The sequence below is a fragment of the Rhinolophus hipposideros genome, assembly GCF_964194185.1.
Source record: "Rhinolophus hipposideros genome assembly, chromosome: 10".
NCBI lineage: Eukaryota > Metazoa > Chordata > Mammalia > Chiroptera > Rhinolophidae > Rhinolophus > Rhinolophus hipposideros.
The window spans coordinates 35,803,078-35,825,831 of NC_138056.1; the positions used below are offsets into that span (position 1 = coordinate 35,803,078).

At 44.9% G+C, this 22,754-nt stretch overlaps 2 protein-coding genes across 19 annotated transcripts in view; one reads left to right on the plus strand and one right to left on the minus strand.

Annotated features, from left to right (window-relative positions):
- Positions 1-22,754, plus strand: part of PLEKHA7 (pleckstrin homology domain containing A7) — a gene marked incomplete at its 5' end in the record, with an annotated part of 204,167 nt that overhangs the window by 80,437 nt on the left and 100,976 nt on the right. The gene's annotated exons all lie outside the window — the stretch shown is intronic.
- Positions 19,519-21,650, minus strand: LOC308503058 (large ribosomal subunit protein uL23-like). The gene has a single exon (XM_081061851.1). The coding sequence runs from the start codon at positions 20,352-20,354 to the stop codon at positions 19,887-19,889; it is 468 nt and encodes a 155-aa protein (XP_080917977.1). The 5' UTR covers positions 20,355-21,650; the 3' UTR covers positions 19,519-19,886.

Sequence of the window (22,754 nt, forward strand, 5' to 3'; positions counted from 1 at the left end):
ACTCACGGAGCTTAGAGAGACAGCCCCTTGGCTGCGACTTTTAAGTGTCATTTGTGTGGGACTGCACCCCTCTTGTGCTCACTCTCTTAATGGTGCCTTTTAAGAAGGAGCTTGCTAGTTGGATCTGAATTCAGGCAAAGTAAATGTTTGGTTTAGAGGTGACCATGAGGCTTGACATTTTCAAGGTCCCATCTTTCTTCCTGATGGTTCTGGTTAGCTGTTGGCCTCCTTCCGTCAGGTCTGAAGTTTTAAATGTGTTAGAAGAAAAAAGAAAAGGAAGAAAGAAACAAATACCTTGTATATACAGGGGTGCCAAAAAATGTATACAAGTGGACACTTTGGTCAACGTTGCTAAGTAGTAGTTTGTCGTAATCAGAAGTGTCTGGATGCTGATGGTAACCACTTTGGGCACCTCTTGTAATTGCAGAAGTCAAACGTGACTTGTATTCATCTTTTGTTATCGGTGTATATTGAGTATTACAATTTTAATACAGTTTTCCTTTCTTAAAATGTGTATGCATGTTTTTGGCACCCTCTGTATAAGGGCTCACGGCTGGTGGTGTTTTAAACACAGGTGGTGCTCATTAACAGACAGTTATACTCACAGCCTCAAATCCATTCTCATGACTTTGGAACATATTTATAGGATAAGAAAAAGGCTGCAGTTTTGTGGGTTACTCTTTCTTTTTATGACAAGAATGATATTTATGACGGTGTGACACAAAGGAATAAAGTAGGGTTTGGAATAAAAAGTAAAAAGCCACTAGTGGGGCTCCAGGCATGTGGAGGGGTTCCACTTTACAATTGCAGAAACTAGGAGGTTAAATGGCCTCAGGTGATAAAATTAACAGCCACCCAAGCTGAGATGGAAATCCAGGTTGTCCCATTACAAAACTAAATGCTCTCTCTTACGAAAAACTGCTGATATAATTAATCCCATAAAAGAAGCACAAAGTCAGTCTTTCAAGATGAGGAAAGGTATAGCATTCACCTCTTTGCCACTCTGTCTCTCTTATCTTTTCCCTCTATCTGGTTTTAAGATGAGTGATTCTAATTATTTTGAGTGGTATTCATTACCTTTTAACAAAGTTCCCTGCTTGGATTCTTTTGCTTATGTGGACCACTTGATAATCTCAGAATGTTGGAACTGGGAGGAAATGGAAAGTTTGTTTAGACCATCCTCTTTATTTTCTTATTTGGGGGAAACTAAGTCTCAGAGAAAGAAAATGACCTGGGCATCAATAACTTTAGTTGAACTGGGACCAGAACTCAGGTTTTTTTTTAGCTAAGTTTCTCAAAGTGTGCAAGGATGAAAGCTAACACAAGAGTAACTATTTTGTATTTGAATAGTGTTATACGGAGTATATACATTTTTCATGTGTGTTTGGAGAGAAATATACCTAGAACATCATACTCATCATTTGTCAGCAGTTATTAGGATGTGGCTAAAATCTATGTGGTCTATTTAAAGGAATAAGTGGAAGTACAAGTTGGACAGGGACATGGCAGAAATCATGGAGGCAGTCAGTGTATGGGCAACACTAGGGAAACTGTGTATACATACCAGTTTGCCTTCTGAAAGGATTTACTTGCCCTTCCTGCTTTATTCTTTCAGGGGCAGGAAGGAGGGGCCAGCCCCTAGTGGAAACATACTACCTGCTAGTATTTTACCTGTGGGTCAGTATTAATGAGCTCATTGTGGGTATATTGAGAAAGCTCAGAGTGGTTGTTTACTATCCCATGGTCACACTGGATACATTGGAATCCGGGTTCAGATCCTAGCTTGAGCTCATTCCATTGCCCCTCGTAGACACCATCTGCCACATTCCACAAGTTGAGTGAGCCCTGGATCCAGCCTGTCCCTGTCCTCTTGGGTTCTGACTCCTTCTTGTTCAGGTACCAGGCTCACTTGGAAATGAATGTGGTTGCGTTGCTAGGTTGCCACCGTAGCTTGCTAATTTAAAGCTTGATTTTGATAGAATTTCAAAGAATGTGCTGTATTTTTAATATGTGTTATTTATCCAATCTGACTCACGCTGCTAAGTGATAGAACCCTTATCTTGCTGCCTTTTGGCTTCTGTTCACATTGTGATGACGCCATGTGGATTGTGAGCTCCAGGAAGACGTGGACTATGCCTGTCAGTCTTTCTGAAGGGCAATTGCCAGATGCTTTTTGAGAGTGATTTATCTACCATGTTTCCCCCAAAATAAGACCTAGCCGGACAATCAGCTCTAAAGCGTCTTTTGGAGCAAAAATGAATGTAAGACCTGGTCTTATTTTACTATAACATAAGACTGGGTCTTATATAATGTAATATACTATACTATACTATAATAATATAATATAATATAATACAATATAATAGATATAATATAATACTGGGTCTTATATTAATTTTTGCTCTAAAAGACGCATTAGAGCTGATTGTCTGGCTAGGCCTTATTTTCGGGGAAACACGGTATCCATACTTGGAGAGTTCAGAGAATCAACTAGTCGGTGCTTACCTAGAATGGGGGTATGGACGTGTAGATGTGGGATTCTTCCAAGTTAGCTGAAGAAACCCAGAGTTACAGGTTATGAAGAGAGGGCCCCCTTTGGGAGATTCTGGCTGGAACAGGTGCTCTAGGCTTTGGGTCCCTCCTAAACCAGCAAAACAGGCTCTATTCCTCAGTGGTTGAGGATCCCATGGAGCATGGCCTCTTTCACGAGGCAGTCACTGCCCATCTGCCATGCAAGAGATGCTGTGATAGTGGGATAAGATGGCCCCTTACCTGAAAGAGGTTCATGTTCTCATCCCCCGCAGCTGTGAATGTGTTACCTTATGTGGTCAAAGGGACTTTGCAGTTGTGGCTAAGGGAAGGATTTGCAGATGGGGAGATGATCTTGGATTCTCTGGGTAAACCCTGTGTAACCAGAAGGGTCTCTATGAGTGTCAGAGTGAAGGAAACACAATGGCAGCAGAGGCTGGAGTGATGCAGGGCCACTGGCCAGGGAATGTGGGCAGCCTCTAGAAGCAGAAAAAGGCAAGGAATGGATTCTCCCCTGGAGCCTCCAGAAGGAAGGCGGCCCTGCTGACACTTTGAGTTGAGCCCAGTGAAACTGACTTTGGACTTCTGACTTCCAGAACTGTAAGATGATAAATTTCTGTTGTTGTAAGCCACTACATTTGTGGTGGTTTCCTACGGTAGCAGTAGGGAACCAGTGCAGATGGGTACTGAAGATCAAACAGCACACAGTCCCTGCCTACAGCGGGGGCGGGGGAGGGAAGTACAGAGCTAATTTTGATAATAGTGGTGAGCACCCCGCCAGAGTATAAGTCCAGGAGTGTGTGGGGCCTAATCTAGCCTGGGGAGAGAAGGGAAGACTTCCTCATTTGGTGCAGGGAAGAGCCTTTACGGCAGAGAGAAGAGCATGTTCAAAGTCATGTCAGTAAGACCTGAAAACTAGGTGGAAGCTAACGGGCCAGGCCTTGCACGGCAGAACCTGCTTCTCCTTAAGTTAGCCTAGGCCCTCACGGCCCTGGTTTCAGACTCAAGCCTTTTAGGCAACGCGTAGTATGGAGGTAAGATGGGAAATTCTTGCTGCTACTCCCTACAGGTTGTGTGATAATAGTCAGCAGCATCCCAGGCACCTGCTAGCTCTTTTACATACGTTGTCCCATTTAATCCTCACAGCCACTGCACCAGATAGGGGCTATTATTTTCTTCATGTTGTGATTGCGGAAGATGAGACTTTGGTTACGTACTGGACCCAAAGCCACACAGCTTGTAAGCAGTGGGGCTGAGATTTGAATCCAGACCTTCAGGCTTCAGAGCCAAAGTTCTTTGCGTTCTCCTGTGTGGTCGAAAGGTCACCGGGCCAGTTGGCCTGAGTTCTAGTGCTACCTGCCCTGCTTGTTAGACTTAGACCAGGTCAGCCCACTCTCTCACCTCGGCGCTCCATCTGTGAAAGTGAATAAGAGGCCTGCTGCTTCAGAGATGTGAGCAGAGGCAATCCTGAAGCAACATGTTTTTTACTGTGAACTACAGGGCTCCCTCCTCTCACCAGAGTCGCAGACACCTCCAGCGAGGGCTTTGTTAGTGAGCCCTGTCTCTCAAGTCTAGGTCGCCCATGACGGCCAGGAAGCAGGCTGAGGAATCGGGCCACAGGGGATCACTGAGCTATCCCCATGGGGCTCATGTGTTCGCATCCATGGGTAGGGTAGAAATAGCAAGTGGGCAAGAAACAGGCTATCTCAGGGTACCGAGAGTGGGGTGTAAGTCTGGGAGGAAGAAGTGTGGTGTGCGTCGTGTTCCCTGCAAAGATGACAATGCTAGAGGAGACTGAGAAGGAAACCTTCCCTGACTTGGAGTCAGACGAGCAGCATTGAGTCCCAGCCCTGCCCCTGATGGTCTGTGCGATATGAGGCAAGTTGATGTGAGTTTTGGAGCCTCGGACTCTTCAGGTGTCAAATTGGGCTAATGATTCCTGCCTTGCAAAGTATGTGAAAGCATCCAGCCCGGTCCCTGGCATGAAGTGGGCATTCAGTAGACAGTGGACGTCCCCAGCTCTGGCAGTGCAAGACTTCTCAGGGTTAATCTAATAAATCCCAATTCTTTGCAGGATTCTACCTTTTTCCCTTGCCTTTCCAACTCACATAGGAACATTGTAATTGGATGTGAAGGGAGGATCTGGCCATAAAATGAGCACGCCATGAATCTTTGAGGGAGAGGACCCTGTCTGTGCTTCCCAGTGGGAAATAATGACGAGTAGTTTTCAGGTGGCTGAGGTGGATATGCTGAGCCATTTTGGAAGCAAGAATATGTTTGTCTTGCCAAGTACAAGATTGAGTGTCACCGTTTTGCTTTCTGGGAATAATGGCCGTGCAGATAACGTAGGTTTATGGCGCTGAGGTACGTCAGAGAACAGACTGCTCTTTTTTTTTTAATGCTTACATTTTCTGATTATTATGTTAATGTGCTTATTTTAGAATGATTGGAAAAGGCAAAAAAAGAGAGAGTAATGTTTACTTCTACACCTAGAAATGGTTACTGCTAATATTTTGGTATATTTCTCTTCATTCTTTTTGAAATGCACATATACTTTAAAAAATACAGTTTAATATGCTTTATTCACTTAACATGATGTCATGTGCATTTGCCAGATCATTGCATATTCCTTAAAAACATTTTTTACTTGCTACATGTGTGATATTTAATCATGCCTCATTCAACAGTTGGGTCTTGAGATGGTTTCCACTAAAATGCATAAATACATATTTTCTCCTAAAATACATACACATATTTGACTTTTTTTTTCCTGCACCATTTTCTTAGATTCCGAGAACTGGAATTCCTTGCTCAAAGAATAAGTACATTTAAAAGTGCCCATTGGTGTGTTCATCAGACTGTTCTATTTCCCTTATATTAACAGGCAAAAAAGTATGGCACGTTAGGGGGCTGTGGGCCAGCCGGCTGAGGTCCCCGCGTCTGCCCATTGCGTCCACAGGCTGCCTCTCCGCTGCTCACTTGCTTCCTGGCGGGACAGTACAATTGGCCTCTTGTGGCTCTTCAGTGAAATTTAAGTAATGGGTCAGCCTTTCCAGTGCTTCCCTCTCTGTCAGGAAGTCCGTCTTTGAATCTAACCTAAATCTCGTCTTCTGCATTTTAAATCCTCACCTGCTGCGGGTTCTCCTCAGTGGAGCAGAGCAGAGCTGGGCACTGTCTGCAGGCACCCTCCTCGCCTGTCTCCCCACTGCCTGACCACCACCACGGCTGCGGCCACCAGCCTTATGTTACCCTGGAGGAAACTTGAGGGTCTCTGGCTACTGCTGTCGCGACTGGGAGGGCGGTCCCTGCATCGAGTTGCTGCCGATAACGCCAGGTAGGGTTTCTGAACCCGAGAATGCGCATGCCATGGAGGCCGGCATCCCGGCCTCTCCCGTGCCCTCTGCAGAGCTCGTGGGGGCAATTAGCATTCACAGTGGTGCTCTCCTATTGACATTGCGGGTCTATCAGATTCGTTCTCTGGGAGAAAAGAAATGTGGCTGGAGCAGGGATTAATTGTGTTTCAGTCCCAAGCGCATTGGCCAGGTGGTAGTGTGCCGTGAAGGAGGACTGCCAGGCAGGGAGAGGCTTCTGAGTGGATTCTGGTGATGGGAAAGTGGGCTGTCAGTGTGGGACGGGAGGGTCCCACTCCGGGCCTCCCACCCCGGGCAGCAAGCAGTCGCTGCGCCCTCCACCCCAACAGCCTGTCTTAGCCAGTGTCCTTTGTTGGGAGCTGACAGCTTTATTACGGGCAGTAGGATATTAATTTGGAAGGGAAATGAATATAACTGCCACTTCATGGGCAGCAACAGGCCCCTTGTATGTCGCTCACTGAGGCATTTTAGAACCGGCTGGCAAGAGGCCAGCAGGGTGGAACGAGTCACACAGGAAACAGACTGGGAACTGAGTCCCGCAGCACCTGTGGGAGTATCTAACGGTGGCTTGAGCCCAGGGCATCCCTGGGGCCCAGCCCAGCCTGGCCCACCTCCTCCAGCTCCTTGCCCTCCCCTCCCTGTCAGCACCAGGAGATCTTGCCTTCATAGGAACTGCTGGATGCTCTCAGTTTTAGCCCCCAGAAGGTCCGCACTCTTAAGATGAGCTACCTTGTTTTGTAATTGCTGTTCTCTGCTTCAGTACCTGGTACAGTGCTAATGATTGATTAACATGAAACCCAGTGGTTTTATGCCCTCTATAAAGAAGCGAGTTCTCTGCTCTTCAGCCCCCACTTAAAATTTCCATGTCAGATTAGTTTTCCTCCTTTTGATGAGGGGAAGCTTTTTCTTCTGGCTATCTCTGTTGCCCCAAATTCCCTTTGGGGCTGGGTATCACTGGTACTTTTAGCTTAGCAAATTGGAGCTCATCCCCACTGCAAGGCCTTAGCCCGAGTGAAAGCCATCCTACCTCATATTAGAATCCCTTGGGGAGCGTTTAAAAAAATATTGATGCCTGGGACCCAACAACAGAGACCAATTTATTTGGTCTGGGTAGGGGCTCTGGCATCATCAGTTTGAAACCATTCCACAGGTGATCGTAATGTTCAGCGATCGTCCCCGTAGAAGGAGAAGGTGTGTGTGCCATGTCCTATCAATACTTTCCCTTCATGGGACGATGTGTGTTAAAAGCCGGTGATATCGACAGCAGAAGGTTGCTCCACATCCTTTATGGAAGTGGAAAGGGCAAAATGACAAATGCCAGGATTGTCTCAGGCCTTTCTTGTGTGGTGCTAGCTTAATGGCAAGCCCCTGTGGACATACCTAGCACCCTGTTCTGTTACCAGGGTGTGCTCTGGCTGTGTCAGTCAGGATGAGGGCACTTTAGTGAAAGTGAAAGATAGCAAGGAACAAATAGAGTATGACTCTGTTTATAATTGGTTCATCAGCCAGGGCGTGGATTCACTTTTTTCCTCAAACTTTTGAAGCGTGGGGTACATGGGGTGGGATACAGACAGTCCTGTGAGTGAATGGCAGGGGTTGGCTTTCAGTTTGGGTCTAGAGGACAGATAGGTACAAGTAGCAGGTACCTGCAGTGAATGTTCAACCCTTCGTGGCTTTTGGTTACTCCTCGCAGGCGGGGATCCCTAAGGCCTCACTTCTAATTGTCCCTCGAATGTTGTAGACACCTCTTCCCAGAGGAGTCAATAGGGGATGGAATTATTGCCATGAATGAATGAGCCCCTTCCGTAAGTGTGTTTGGGTTTGCCTGTGGGTTCCTTTAGTTGATTCGAGAATGTTTGTGCTTCTTGTTGGTTAATACATTGACTTGATGTTCTAAATCCTGCCACCTTCCCCCATCTTCTTTGGGGTGTTTGTGATTGGGGCTGTTCCATGAGCTGCCTCTCAGGTAGAGGGGCTGCTTTGGTGGTGTCAGCTGCTCCTTAGCTTCTGTCTCATAGTTGGGCCACCTTCTCTAAGTTTCTCTCTGCCTTAGATAAGTTGGAGCTCCCTTGAGAGAGCCCCCTGTAGTTTTCCCACAGGGGAGGAGGCTTCTAGACTAACCCCTGGGGTGCTGATGGCACCATTCCTCAAACTCACAAATCCCACTTACAAAAAGCTATACACATTTTTTTTTGGTAGTTTTCTAATGCCATTCAAACTGCAATTTGCTCACCATCTATAACAGGTTCCCTTGGGGTACTTGTTAAAAATGAAGTCTCTGGGAATAGAACTTAGGAATTTGCATTTTAGCCAGAATCCTCGGCCATTACCAGGTATAGGAATGTTTGGGAATCACTTTGTTAAAAAATGTCACTCCTTGTTTTACAGGGAAAATATGACACAGAGTAGTTAAGTGACTTACCCAGAATCACACAGGGAATTAGGACTGGAGCCAAGCCTAGAAGAACCCAAAGCTAAGTCCAGAATGTTAATATGCCTCATACTTGTAGAGAGCTTCGTTCTTTGAAAGGAGAGCCTATCTTTCTGCTTCTCTAGTTTGCTAAGATGGAGAGTGTCATTCATCATCTATTTTTAATAGATTATTCTTTGTTGGGGGGGAGTTGTCCTGTGCATTGTATGATGTTTAGCAGCATCTCTTGCTTCTACTCCCTGGATGCCAATAACATCCCCCAGTTGTGACTATCAAAAATGTCTTCAGGTATTGCTAGATGTCCCCTGGGGCAGGGGGGCAAAATCACCCTGGTTGAGAACCACTGCTTCAGCAGCATAAGCTGTGTGTGAAGGATGTTTCCCTAATGGCATCCTATGACATTTATTTTTATGTTTGGAGACTTCACTTTTAAATTTGTATAGCTGGCTTCTTCCCAACTTGGCTATTGTGCTTGATTACACACAAAAACGAAGTCACACTGATTATAAGCTCTCTTCCCCCTCTGTTTTAGCCTACAGAGGAAAGGCATAAATAAGCTTGGAAAGACACTGAATTTGGACTCCAGTCCACGGTTTCCCTGCCAACCCTACACTGCTAAGCTGTGGGATCGTGGGCAAGTCTCTTAACCATCTTGAGCCCCTTTCCTCATTTGATTATGATAGAGGTGTTTGTTGTGAATGAGAATTAAGTGACACCTTGAATGTGGAAGTGTTTATAAAACACTACTCATCTATTAAGTGGCGATGATAAGATTCAGGTCTAATTACCACTCTTGAGGTTTTCTCAAATTCAAAAGTGTGGAACTCAGCACAGCAATTTTAACACTCGTATTTGTCCAAGTATATTACCCTTGTCATCTTTTGGCCTGTAAAGTTAATCTTCCCCTCTCTTGTCATGAATTTAATCTCCTCCTTCTTGGTGGCCATTGCGATATGTTTTTTTGGGTCATTATCTCTGCAAGATTGGTCCTTAGTTTATTACCTGTGACTGATGACAGCCAGTTTCTTTTCATGGTGAGGTTTCCGAAGGGCTGTCAAATGTTTTGTGAAAATCAAAACCAGTGCCACCTTTTCCCTCATTGCCAGCACACAGAGAGGTGCGTGGTAATTGGTGCAGGAGGCCTGAATGCAGGTGCTGAAGCCAGCCTTAGTCTGCAAGGAGATGCATGCAGATGAACTTGGAGATTAACGTCCCTGAGCAAAGCTCAGCTAGTCCGGCACTTTATTTTGCAGACAAGGAAACTGAGCCCAGAGAGGGACCACGTCCGAGGTGTTGCAGCGGCAGAGTGAGATCATGGCCCAAGCTTCCCAGGTGCTTGGTGCTTGGTGCGGTATTCACACGCGTCCAGACTGCTGTCTCAGATGGTGCCGGGGTAGCAGGCCCTGCTCCATAGCCACGGTGCTATGGCTGCCTTCTATTTTACTTCACATGTTGCCTTGTGGGTCTTGTAAAATCATCTCTTTCTGCTTAATAATTTATGGATGGAAATTCAGCAGAATTCACACAGTGCATAGCATGATTTTCACTGATTCTTCTAGCAGGACATCTTGAGGGGTAAAGGCACTGAGCATAAAAGGGGCTCCACTTTCTGTGTGAAACTGAAGCTCCTTTTGTTTCTTCTAGAGCCTCTAATACCCTGCCTGGGCTACACGTTTTCTCCCACTGTGATAAGCTCTTGTATCGTCATCCCTACTAATAGTCATTGTTATTAGTACTTGCTGCTCTTTACGGAGTGCGTGCTGTATGCCAGCGCATGTGAAGTGTTTCCTCAGTATACATCCTATTTGATATTCCCCAAAACTCTACACAGAGGGTGGTATAACTATCTCTGTTTTGTAAATGAAGAAACAGGTTAAATAAGTTACTCAAGGTCACAGAACAGGAGGGGCAGCTCAAATTCAAACCTCTCCAATTGATGAAGCCCAAATGGGCTCAATCACTGTAAACCCCACCACCCTGCTGCTCCTCTCCAGGCAAAGTCACTGCCTCCAAGGACCTGGTGTTTGTCAGATGGCCAGTGTGAACCTTGAGGGCTGTCCTGTTGTGGTGACTCCCAGCTTACTAGGCCACCACCACCTGCCACCTGGGCGTTTCCTCTGATGGTGTGCTGAGAGCCTGAATGAGAAGAGTTGTCCCTGACTCAGGAGCCTGCAGGTCCCTTGCCAAGGGACACATAGCCTTTACAGATTAAGTCCTGGATTATGGTTGGACATGTCCCTTAACCTTCTGGAGTCTCATTTTCCTCGGCTATGAAGTGGAGGAGATTCCTGTATCACCATTTTTTGTTTGTTTGTTTTTTCCTGAGAGTATTAAATGAAACACTTCATATTGAAAGTGTTTGTAAACTCTGGGGTTAGGTGGGATCGTGAGACTAATGATCACTCAGTGCCTAATCCATCATCATGTTGATATCACAAGAGGTGGAGTAGGAGCCTGGAGAATGGAATATAGGGACAGTTGGGAAACGAAGCCATCTCATCTCCCTTGCCAGTCATTTCAAAAGCCTTCTCACCCAGGCTTTCACCTTCATGCACCTCCATGATGTCATGCAGGTATGTGGAGGCATTTCTGCTTCCCCACCCCGTCTGGAGGAAGTGCTCACAGGCACTGATGGGGGACTAGGGTTTCCTGCAGGTCACGCGTTCCCCCCAACCCCCCACTCCCCTGCAGATAGTCACCTGAGGGTCCCATACTGCTGTTCCCTGGGACTCTGCAGCAAAGAAGGCTGCTTGGGGTTGGGGGGGGGAGTTGAGGAAATTGCTAATATAGTAGGTATTTTGAGTTATGGTGACTTTGAGGAAAGCATAAAATTTTTAAAGTTTTTTTGTTTTATGAAGGTAATATAACTGCATTACATCAAAAATTGGATAATAGAGAAGGGGGGAAAGATACCGATATTTATTTCACCTTAATGTATTTCTTCTGGATTTTGGGGAGGAGGTGTGAGAATAATAATTTTCATTTATTTAATATAGGTAGACATAACATGGCACAAATTTGACAAGGTACAAAGCAGTGAAAAATGTCTTTACAGAACATGCTTTTAGTCATGTTGTACATATGATTTTGACTTTTTTCAGTTAACATTACATTATCTTCATATGTCTAAATATTCCATATTCCCCATTTGAAAGATTAAAAAACATTTGCAAGCAATAAATGCAAAATATATTTATGAATATTTAAATTCATAAACAAAAATTTATGAATTTTTATTCTAAGCAACATGCCAAACTGATAACAGTGGTTGCATGTTACAGGTGATTTTTATTTTTTATGCTTTTATTTATTTTCTTAAATTTTCTACATTGAGCAAGAATATTCAGAGAAGTGTACAGAGATTTTTCCATAAACTTAGAATTAACATTTTGGCCTATTTTTAACCTTCTGTTCAGTCTTTGTGTTTTATAAACATAGTTGAGATTATATTTTACATCAGTGTAGGTCCTGCTTAGTTTTTATTTAAATAAGCATTTATTAAGTTTAGATTCTTTATAAACTTTGTTTTTAATGGTGGTGCAATATTCCATCAAGTAGAGACATATTTTGTTTAACCATTCCTTCATGGTTGGTTACATTCAATTAGGTATTTTTCTAGTTTTTTACTGTAAAAAATAATGCCATAATGAACAACTTAGGAAATATAGAAGTTAGAAGCATCGAATTTGAAAAAAAAATCAGCCTGAAGCTTAGATGAACTGTATACCCAAATGGATGGGTATACAGCAGACACTCAGCAGTTGCTTCATGCGTGAAGGAGCGTGAGTGAAGGCATGTTCTGTATATGATTTCAATGGATGATCACATGAAAGAATAAAAAATGTTTTAAGGCAACAAAGGCCTGTCAAGAGGGACCCCAAGAGGGACCCCAATATTCAAATCTGTCATACTTGGATAGCTCCAAGGTTTCTGAGAGGCTTCTGCAGTTTCAGCCACAAAAGCTATCTGGGGAAGATAGTGATCTGAAAATTGGTCAGCAGCATTGCTCTGTCTTTGCGCCATGTCGAAAAATCAAGTGGCAGTGATCTTCTTCCAGTCTCCGAAGGAAGGGAACTTGGTCAGAAGGACAAAAGCCTAAAGATGGTTTGTTGTCTGACTGTGTGCTGACCCAAGTGGCTGCTGAAACCAGATCAATTTGTGGACGGCTGTAAAGGTTTTCTTGGCTTGACTCTCTCGTTCAGAATTAAATAGGGAAAGAGAGTTTCTTTGAAAAGGGTCTCTTTCTTTGTGCCTGGAGCACTCTGTAATTTGGGCCTTGTCGGAACAGGCTGTCTTTATTTTGAATGTGGAACCACTGAGCTCCCCTTTTCGTTCCACTCTGAGCTATTTATACGCCAAAAAGCGTAAGTGGAGGCCTTTTCACCTTCTCGCTCATGAATTCAAGAAATAAAGAAAGCAGCATTCTCTAGACTCTATAATCCCTGAGCGCTGGCAACAAAGCAATGAAAAATATTCTAATGTAGATGTCTGTGCAATGGGGCTGAATTGTGGACAGGCAGTGAGCCACTCGGCTGTGGGGTCCTAGGTGCTACTGCTCAGCTCTGGGGTCGGGGGTCCTCATTCACTTTGCTAAGCACATATATCCCCAACACATTCTGTTGGTCCATTTATTCATTCCATCCATTCCTTTACACACTTGTGCTATTTGGTTCGGTGCAGTTAGTGGTCACCTGATGTTATATGTCATACAGTGTGCAAGGCTGTAGTGATAACAGCTGACTAAGATTTCATTCCTGTTTCAGTCAGCGTTCAGTGATGATCATGAGAAACAAGCTATTCTACACAGAAATGGGTGTAATACAGGGAACTGGGTGCTTAATCATTACTGGAAATAGAAGCACGACCTAAGCTGGACTTTGGCGGGGACACCCAAAACAAGACTTGGAAAATGAACCCCTAGTAAAACCATTTTTGTTTTTTTTCTTTTTTCTCCCTTTTGTGAGCTCCCCTTGTCTCCCCTTGCCCCAGCTTCTCTGTCCCAGATTTAGATTTTCTCCATAGGGAAAGAACCGTTTCAAAGAATTAATGGATTATAAAGTGTTAACATTTAAGTCTGTTGTTAATAGTAGCTGTCCCTTGCTGACCCTTTACTAGAGTGCCCACTTGTGAGCTAGGTCCTTTCTATGCCTTACCTCAACTCTTAAATCCTCTGCGAGGTAGTTAAAGTAGTGTTTCCGCATTACAGAGAAGGAACCTGACGCTAATAAAAGTTAACTGACTTACCCAAGATACTTCATCTAATAAATAACATTTGAATTCAGGCAATATCCCTGTTCAGAGGTTCTTGCAGTTTAGTTTAAAAGAAAAGCTGGGCCAAAGAAGATATACAAATGACCAATAAGCACATGCAAAGATGCTCACCATCATCAGCCATTCATTAGCCTTCAAGGAATGCAAATCAAAACCATGAGGAGATACCACTGAATACAGCTAGGATGTCTGTATTCAGAAAGACAGGTAATGAAAAAGTGCCGGTCTGGCTGTGGGTGGAGAAATTGGAACACGAATACACTGCTGATGAGAATGTGCAGCTACTATTTTGGAAACCAGTTTGCAGGTCTCAGAAGGTTAAACATAGGACTCATGAATTTCAATCGTAGGTATACACCTAAGAGAAATGAAAACATACATGTCCGCATAACAACTCATCCATAGATGTTCATAGCAGCATTGTTCATACTACTACTATCCCCAAAGTGAAAATAACCCAGAGGTCTACCAACTGATGAGTGGATATATAAAATGTGGTACAGCTGTACCGTGGAATATTATTTGGCAATAAAAAAGTGGAGTACTGATAACATGCTACAAGAATGAACCTTGAAAACATGATGCAAAATGAAAGAAGCCAATTACAAAAGATGACATAGTGTGTGATTCCATTTATACGAAAGGTCCAGCATAGGGAAATCTACAGTGATAGAAAGATTAGGGGTTGCCTAGGCTGATAGGGGATGGAAGATGGTGTCCAAAGGGGTTTCTTTTTAGGGTGATGAAAATGTTCTAAAATAGATTGGGGTTATGGTTGCACAACTTTTGACTATTACTACTAAAAGCCATTGCATTGTACACTTTAAATGGGTAAATTGTTTGACATGTGAATTATGTCTCAAAGTTACCAAACGAAAACAACAACAACAACAACAGAAGAAAGGCTCAAAGGGTGGTGCTTACCCGAATAAATGAATTGCTAATGGTGGAATTTAGGGAATAGTAGATAAATCTCAAATGATTCTCTTAAGCTTGTGACTTAAGTTAGTTTGTCCTCACTAGAATTGACTGTGGGGAAAAAAAAAAAAAGGATTTAACTTAGCACAAAATTAAGTATTTAGTTCCCAACTGATTATCTGGTTGGTGGACTTAGAGGTGATTTCTTTTTCCCCCCTCTGTTTTCTACTTCTCTATATTTTTTGATTTTTCACTAAGGGTTGTGCGTTACTTTCTATAAGTAGGAAACCAAAAATAATGTCATAAAATACGTATTCCATCTCATTATGCAAAAAAAACATCATGACTTCCACATGTTGTGCCACTTGAACTAGTTTGAGAACTTTTGTCCTAGGGAAACGATTTTGGGTGAAAAATAACAAGAGGTATCGCTAGTGTTTGTCCCTGAATTAAGCAGGCGTCAGAATCCAGCCACTCCTTGCAGCTTCCTGCCTTTCACCCTCTCATTTCTCACTAGCCCTTTGAGTCTGGCCAAGGACCACCAAGCTCTTAATGATCACAACGTTGTGTACAATTTTGTGCGCAACTTTGTTTACCCAGAAAAGATGATGGGAGGTGGGTGGTGATGGAGAGTTACGTCAAATTGAATCCGCGTAAAAGGAGAAATGGAGTGGGGTGTCTGTGCCCTTAGGTAATGTGTTCCATTTTATTTATCCAAGTTTAATTGCTGATGCCAGCATTTCATGGTCTACTTGTAACCCAGTAAAATACCTCGTGAAAGTTACAAGACCTTCACAGAACGGGAATTCACGGTAGCGCCCTCTTTGCCACCTGAGCCAAGGGCGGGCTGGAACATATGTATGTTTTTTAAACAGGATTTATGGATCAGCAAAGTTAAATTTATTGAGATCCAACTGTATGTTTGAGGGTAGAATTTGCTGTCAAGCAATCAGAGTAAAAAGCTGAGGATTTACAATCTGTGAGAGGCTTAAATGTGGAGAGTTCTTTTCCCATTACATGTTAAGCTGGTGACTTGGAGCGTGACCTGGATTTCTCGTGCTTGAGGTGGCAAGCGCTGGACTCCGGGGCTTCCTCATTTACTGTATACATGGGTATTTGTCTGCAAGTAAGGTCCAGGTGCCTTCCAGGTAAAAGGGGGAGTGGGGAGTGAGGGTGGGGGGAACAGGTCAACCAGGTGCCTGCACCCCATCCCCCACGAACCCCAGTGAGCCTGCCAGCACTTTCCTGCTCAGCCCTGGCACCTGGGCTCTCTGTCCCCCTGCTGACATCTGGGGCTGCTAAGAGCAGCCCTGGCACAGCTCACAAAGTAGGGTCGAAAGAGAAATCCCAGAGAGAAAGGTCCTTCACCACTTACCAGCTCTTTGCCTATGGGTAAATCACTTATCCTTCTCAAGGTTTTTCTAATCTTTAATAGAAATAATACTACCTGTTTTATGTGCTTGTGGTGACTATTAAATGCACTTCATATGGAAAGAACATAGCATAGTGCCTGGGACCCATTAGACCTTTGATAAAGATCATTACCTCTTTCCTAGTCTGCTTTTCTTACGTGCCTCCCCCATCCCTGGCCAATTGAGGGGGTCAGAGACAGTTACCCACCTTCTTCCACCTCCAGTCAGGGGCCACTTCTAAGTATTTTTATTGAAATAGTTCCTCTCCACTTAACTATTTTTGTGCTACATTTTAGTCTATATTGAACACATGTCTCTAAAATAAAAACCACTGAGACAGATTATTTACTTTAGAATGACATTGTCTCGTAGAACTTTCCAGGATGATGAAATGTTCTTAGCTATTCTTGTCCCTTTGCTCTTTTAAACTTACAAAATCGGTTTGTAAACATCCATGAAAAAGCCTGTGAGATCTTGGTTGGTTTCACAAATAATTTATAGATTAATTTAAGGAAGAATCAACATCTTTATGACAATGGAATTTTCTAGCTTTCCTTTCATTTCGGCCTTTTAAAATATTTATCAGGAAAGTCATATATTTTTTTTTCCATAAACGTATCAGACGTTTATACAGAACAAAGTGATCAGCACAGGTCTGGATTTTGGAATATTGGTTGGGTGGCCGTAAAGACATGAACTAAAGAGAGCAGGTTTGAGAAGGAAGAAAGTCGGTTAGAAGGCTGTTGGAATAGTCCGCATGAGAGGTGAAAGCTTAGATTTAGGGGTGTGAGAAGGGACAGCAGCCAACACATGCCAGAGACATTTCCTAAGAAGAGTGGACAAGGCGTCTAAATTCTTTCAGGGCAAAGTAATAATAATACGTGCTGCCATTTGTTGATAGCTCACCATGTACCAGGGGAAGTGCTGGCATGTTACGGTTATCACTGTTTCTCCACGCATTATGCTTTCCTCCAGATGAGGAAACAGAATCTCAGAGAGGTTAAGTAACTAACCCAGAGTCACCCAGGGAAACAAAGCAAGTCTTCACATCTCGAACGGCTCCTGCCCACAGGCCACAGAACACTCATTTTATCTTGGGTTGTTTCAGAGTTTATTGGAAGTACTTTATAAAAATGTGCCAGACCTTTTGAATTTTATGACTGAAATAAAAATGACCGAAGTCCTGTTCTCAATCACAGTCAGAAAATTAAATTGGAATGTTTGCCTAGTTTTATAATGTTTGATAAAAGATCTGGTCAAGTCTTAATTTATGAGATCTATAAAACTTGAGTTGTTGAGAGGGCAGGAGGGAGGGCTTTGGGGAGGTAGGGACAGATCGCATGACTCTGGAAAGCAGAAGTATTTTTGAATTCTGAAAGTGTGCCTGGTCATGTATTTCTGGATAACATTTTGTTGTTTTTCTTCCATTGGTCAGGAAAATAAAAAAAAGGGAATGGCCTTAATTAAAATTTCTATTGTCTTTGCCCTGGAGGAAGGAAGCCTTTTTGTGGTTGTCATGGTGATATCTGGATGACATTTTGCAGTGGGTAGTGATTGCCATCCAGAGCCCTGAAATGAGCATTTATCATTTTCCTTGCCCTGTGAGAGGCTTGCAGAACCAAACTGCACATTTCCTTAATCGTCTTTGATACTCGTGTTTAAGCCAAATGCGTTCTAATACAGCGGTGATTAGAGTCGTAAAGTCTTGAAACCATATTTCTAATTGCTCTGTGTTCTTGAAGCAAAATGGCATATGTGAGGTGCTCGTGAAAACTCTCGGAAAGTAATTAGGAACTAGCAGCCTTTCGTGTGTCACCATGGGACAGCTTGCCCCCTCCCAGCTCTCCTGCCCCCTCCTAAACACTCAGAAGTCTTACCTGACACACCTTCTCTGTGGGCAGCCCATTTAAAGTGGCTTGCACTTAATGCATGGCAACTTTAAATGCTGCCACTTACTACCAGTCCTCCTGTTTCTCCCTGCACCCAGCCAGCACACCAGAGCCAGCATGCTGCATGCAGGCAGAGTGCGGCTGTTTCTAATAGGAAAACCAGGCTCTTGGTTTGACCATAGCTGGCTTTGGGGTTTCTGAACAGTATGATTGGTGTGTAGGAAGCGTGTATGATGGGGAAGAATAAGATTATGCAGCTGGCTAATGTGGATGGGTTTTTCTGGGCTCTGTCTGCACATGGAGGTGGGTGCACCCCCACCCCAGACCTGAACAGGACAGGACAGGGATACCTATCCTCCCCAGTGGTGCTGTGCAGCTGCATGATGGGGGCGGGATTTTCCAGAGCTCATTCTGCAGGGGAGGTTACCCCCAGGTCTAAAGGAGGCAGGCTTATGACATGTTCCACCCCCAACTGGGTATGTTCTATAATCTTTGATGTAGACTGGTGTTGTGACAATTAGCAAAGAATTTGCCATCAGAAAACCGGGCTGAAGTGTAGCTTCACCTCTTAGTGAATCTAGACAAGAATGTAACCTCTCGGATCCTTGATTTCCTCTTTCATAAAATGGTAAGAATGGCGATAACAACCTGTAGGTCATTATATTGCAGAAGAGGATGCTTTGTCAGCTGTAACTTCTAATTCCTGGGTTGTTTATCAAGCTCATATTGTATACGAGGCTCTGTGCTGGAGAATCAGAGCGGACAGAGAAGTAGGACAATCAGAACAGGATGGTAAGTGCTGTGACCGCAGCAGGCACGTAACTCCGCCTGATTTCAGGGAAGGCTTCTAGGAGGAGGTGACTCTTGCTCTGAGTCTTGAAGGATAGATAGAAGTTAATCAGAGAGCCAGGGAGACAGTGCAAAGACCCGGAGGCCCCACTGGAGCGTCGATATTCCCCGGGAGTGGTGAACCATGAGGCAGGCAACAGAGAAAGGGTGGTGTTCGCCTGTATCCTGAAGGTGAGGGGAGCTATTGGACGATTTTAAGGCAAGGAGTGACAATCTGTAGGTTGAGAGATATTACATGTAGTTGTGTGGGGTGTTGTTGAAAGCTAGGCGGGAATAGGTGGGCAGGTGCGTGCAGAGACAGCATGACAACCTTAGAGGCTCCTGCAGTTGTCCCAGTGAGAGTGGAGGTGCTGTGGGGGTGGAGAGGACGGGCTCGCTGGATTGGTGCTGTAGGAAGTAGAGTTGACTAGGCAGCCACGCATAGGGAATGAGGGACAGCAGTAGGATCGCTGCCAGCATTTCTAAGTGGCATTCGGGGAGGGACAGATTTTCATTGTGCAGGGCCATGCTGTATAGCACCCGGGGCCTCCTGCCTACTAAATGTCTCCCTAGCTGTTGTGACAACAAAAATATCCCTGTCATTCTTCCAAATACCCTGGTTGAAAAATCACTAAACGGTGATTTCACTAAGATGGGGAATAAAAGAGGGAAAATAGGATAGAAAGAACGCATTCCATTCTGGAATATGTTGATTTAAGGGTGTCTTGCGGACATCTTGGTAGACGTGTCCTGTAAGCGGTTGGATCTAGGGATCCGGGGCTCAGGAGAGTGGACAGCACTGGAGGTACAGCCTCAGGAGTCATACCCGGAGCAGCAAGTGAGTTTTCTCGCGGAGGATAAGTGGCATGAGGAAGGGAAAGAGGACAGCAGGACCTTGGGGACCATTGTGTATCTTGTTTGATCTTGCGAGCTGGGGAGGACTGATAGAATTCTAAGGCCATTTTACAGGGAAGGGGAAACTGAAGCTCTGCAAGAACAAATGACTTTTCCAAGTTTCTCTTTTAATCACCTTTGGCAAATTGTGTCCTTGACCCAGCCAGTGTCTAGATGAAGCCGGGGAGAAGTGGGTTGTTTTTTTTTTTCTTGTGTAAACCCTGTTTATTGTGTACAAGTATACCAAAGTATGGCCTCCCCCCAGCACAACCAGAAATCAACATAAATAGACAAATATACAGTGAAAAACGTTTGTATTTAGAATTAGCCAGCTGGACTCAGTTTAGATGATCCCAATTTTGTTGGCATCATCCAAAGCATCGTAGTCAGGAGCCAGTCGAACATATGCCTTCTTCTCTCCATCAGGCCTGATCAGGGTGTTGACGTTGGCCACGTCAATGTCACAGAGCTTCTTCACAGCCTGTTTGATCTGGTGCTTGTTGGCCTTGACGTCCACCATGAACACAAGTGTATTGTCTTCTATCTTCTTCATGGCCGACTCGGTAGTTAGGGGGAATTTGATGATAGCATAGTGGTCAAGCTTGTTTCTCCTGGGAGCGCTCTTCCGAGGATATTTAGGCTGCCTTCGGAGCCGCAGTGTCTTGGGCCTTCGGGAGGTGGGTGACGTCCAGAACTTCTTTTTTGTGTGGCTGTGGACGCCTTTTAGGCCTGCTTTCTTTGCCTTCAAAGCCTTCTCTTTGGCTTCGGCTTTGGGAGGGGCAGGGGCTTCCTTCTTCGTTTTCGGCGCCATCTTCGTAAAAAGGGAGAAGTGGGTTTTGCCTCTAAAGAGTTGAGGGCTCTTGAATGTCGTGCTCTGTGGCCATTAGGAAGAAGTGTCCCCATAACCAGACTATTGCCATCACTTCCCCATCTTGGGTTTGGAAGTCTTTGTGCCTTAGGAAGGCGGCATTTCATGATTTGCTTTTTCCCCACAATGGCGCATTTTCCTTTGGTGCCCTCTATGCTCTTGGTTCACCGATTAATAGACACTTGAGGAATTGCAGGGAGGCGTTAACGTGCATCAGATACCATCACTCGCAGAGAACGTGATTCGCTGAGCTCTGTCTCTGCTGTCGGCATCCCTCCCGCTGACAGTTTGGCATTGGGGAACTGAGCCTGGATCTGGAAACATGCAGTTTAAATGTGTGATTCAGAGTCAGTGATGTGTGGCTGTCTCCCAAGTGGGGAGTGCACAGAAAGGTGGGTGGAGAGGAGTCGGGGAAGTTTTATGCTCCCATTTCCTTTCCATTACCCTCTTCAAAGGGGGGAGTCAGTCCATGTTAAAGATCACCAGCAAGTTCTGAGCTCAAATGTACAGGCTTCCTGCCAGTACCCACACCAGGGAGCTGGGACTTCCAGACAGGGATGTGGAGGGAATGTTTTCAGAGCATGGAAACCCTCAGAAGAATGGCTTCTTCTAGGAAAGCCCTTACCCTGTAACAAAGTTGTCTTCTTGCCTTGGAAATGTAAGGAGCCAGGTGGTCTTCATGGAGAATTAGCTCAAGCTTTGACTCCAACTGTGGAGTCAAAGGACCTAGGTTTGAATGCTGGCTTTGCACAAACCCCTTCATTTTTCTCATCCTTAGCGTCCTCATCTATAAAATCAAGATAATAGTATCTACCTCCTAGGATTATAGCAAGGTATCCGATCATGCCTACAGAGTACCTAAAATATGACACGATGTGCGCACTGAAGTTACATGCATCTCTCTCTTTTGCCTGGTGTGGTTCTTTACCCACTACCCCTCCCCCCTGCACACGGTTTTGCTATCTACAGAAGTCTGGCACACTGGCATCGCGGGCCCTCTATTTAGGGATGTGGAGAGCTAGTAGGTTTTGTTTAGGGAGAGGGGACTTGGAGAAGAACAGTGACCCTTATTGTTTAGCTCCGTGATGCTACGCACCATTTAGAAGTCTTTCAAAGGCCACACTGCAGTGTGGGGCTGTAACGGGAACCCAGTCCTGGCTCCGAACCCACACTCTTCCACGGACTTTGATGTCTCTCCCCTGCCTCATCCCCTCTCCTGTCCTTCTTTGCCCCCACCCTCAAACCAAAAAGGAAAAAGAAAGAAATACTGGAATAAAACCAGGAAAGTCTGTCAGGATATTCCAGCTGGGGTCAGTGGTTTGCTCACTGGAAAGTCCAGGTACTCAGGGTCAAGCGCTTTCTTCCTGCCGTGTTCCCTAACCTGGGGCTCCCTTCCTGAATGGGCATCAGTAGGAAATTGAGTAGGAAATGGGGTTGGGAGGAGGGTTTCCGAAATCATCCCATTTTGCCCTTTTCTAGAAGTGAGATAGGCAGAGAGAACCCCTCCCTGACCGGATGTCCTCTCCCGCCCTATCACTGAGGGTAGGATGGTCCCCCTTCCCCAGGTCGTAGAAGGATGCTGGGCCAGTCCCCGTGTACAGTTGGCTCTGTTCATACCGTTGCCAGAAGACCCATAGAGCGGCAGTTGGGAAACGGGCTTTGGGAAACGGGCGGCCTTAGGAGGAGGCTGCAGACGGGTGTGTGAGAAAGCAGCCATGGAGGGTGGAAGGGTTCCCTAACCAAACAGGCCAGCACCAGGCTGTGGGGAGCAGCTGCACGAGGCTCCTCCCACTGGAATGTGGCTGGACTGCTTTACCTCTCACACCCCACTGACAACTTTATCTTTTCCAAACAAAGACCCTGTGCTTTTAATTCCTCATGGACGTCCCCTGGGCTCTGGCACAGCTAGCCTTCAGATCTGTGTGCTGATACTTTACAGCACAGCTCCGATTTATGGAGTAAAGTGCTAAATGTCAAGATTTATGTGGGTCATTCTACACTGCACACCTGTGAGTGAGCTCATACAGCAGACTTTGTGCCTGTTCTTGGTTTCCTTCTTCCATTACTGCTCTGACCTCAAGGCAGCATGGGAAAAGTTACTAGCTATGTCCCCCTTGTGGTGAGTTCTAGAGTTAGTGCCTCCCCTGTCACCATTTTCTCGGGCCTACTGGTGTGCAGGTGACATAGGGAAAATGAATCCAGTAGAGCAGTGCCTCATGTTAGAGCTCGCAGGGTTCCCTGTGCTCACTCTCTCCAGCCTTTCCCCATTTTATAGATGAGTAGACTGAGGCCCAGAGAGGAAGAGCCATCTGTTTACTTCCCACTTGCCTGGTGGTGTTATTA

Excerpts from the sequence above, each read along its gene's own strand:
- LOC308503058 (XM_081061851.1), bottom strand. The coding sequence starts at position 20,354 with ATGGCGCCGAAAACGAAGAAGGAAGCCCCTGCCCCTCCCAAAGCCGAA.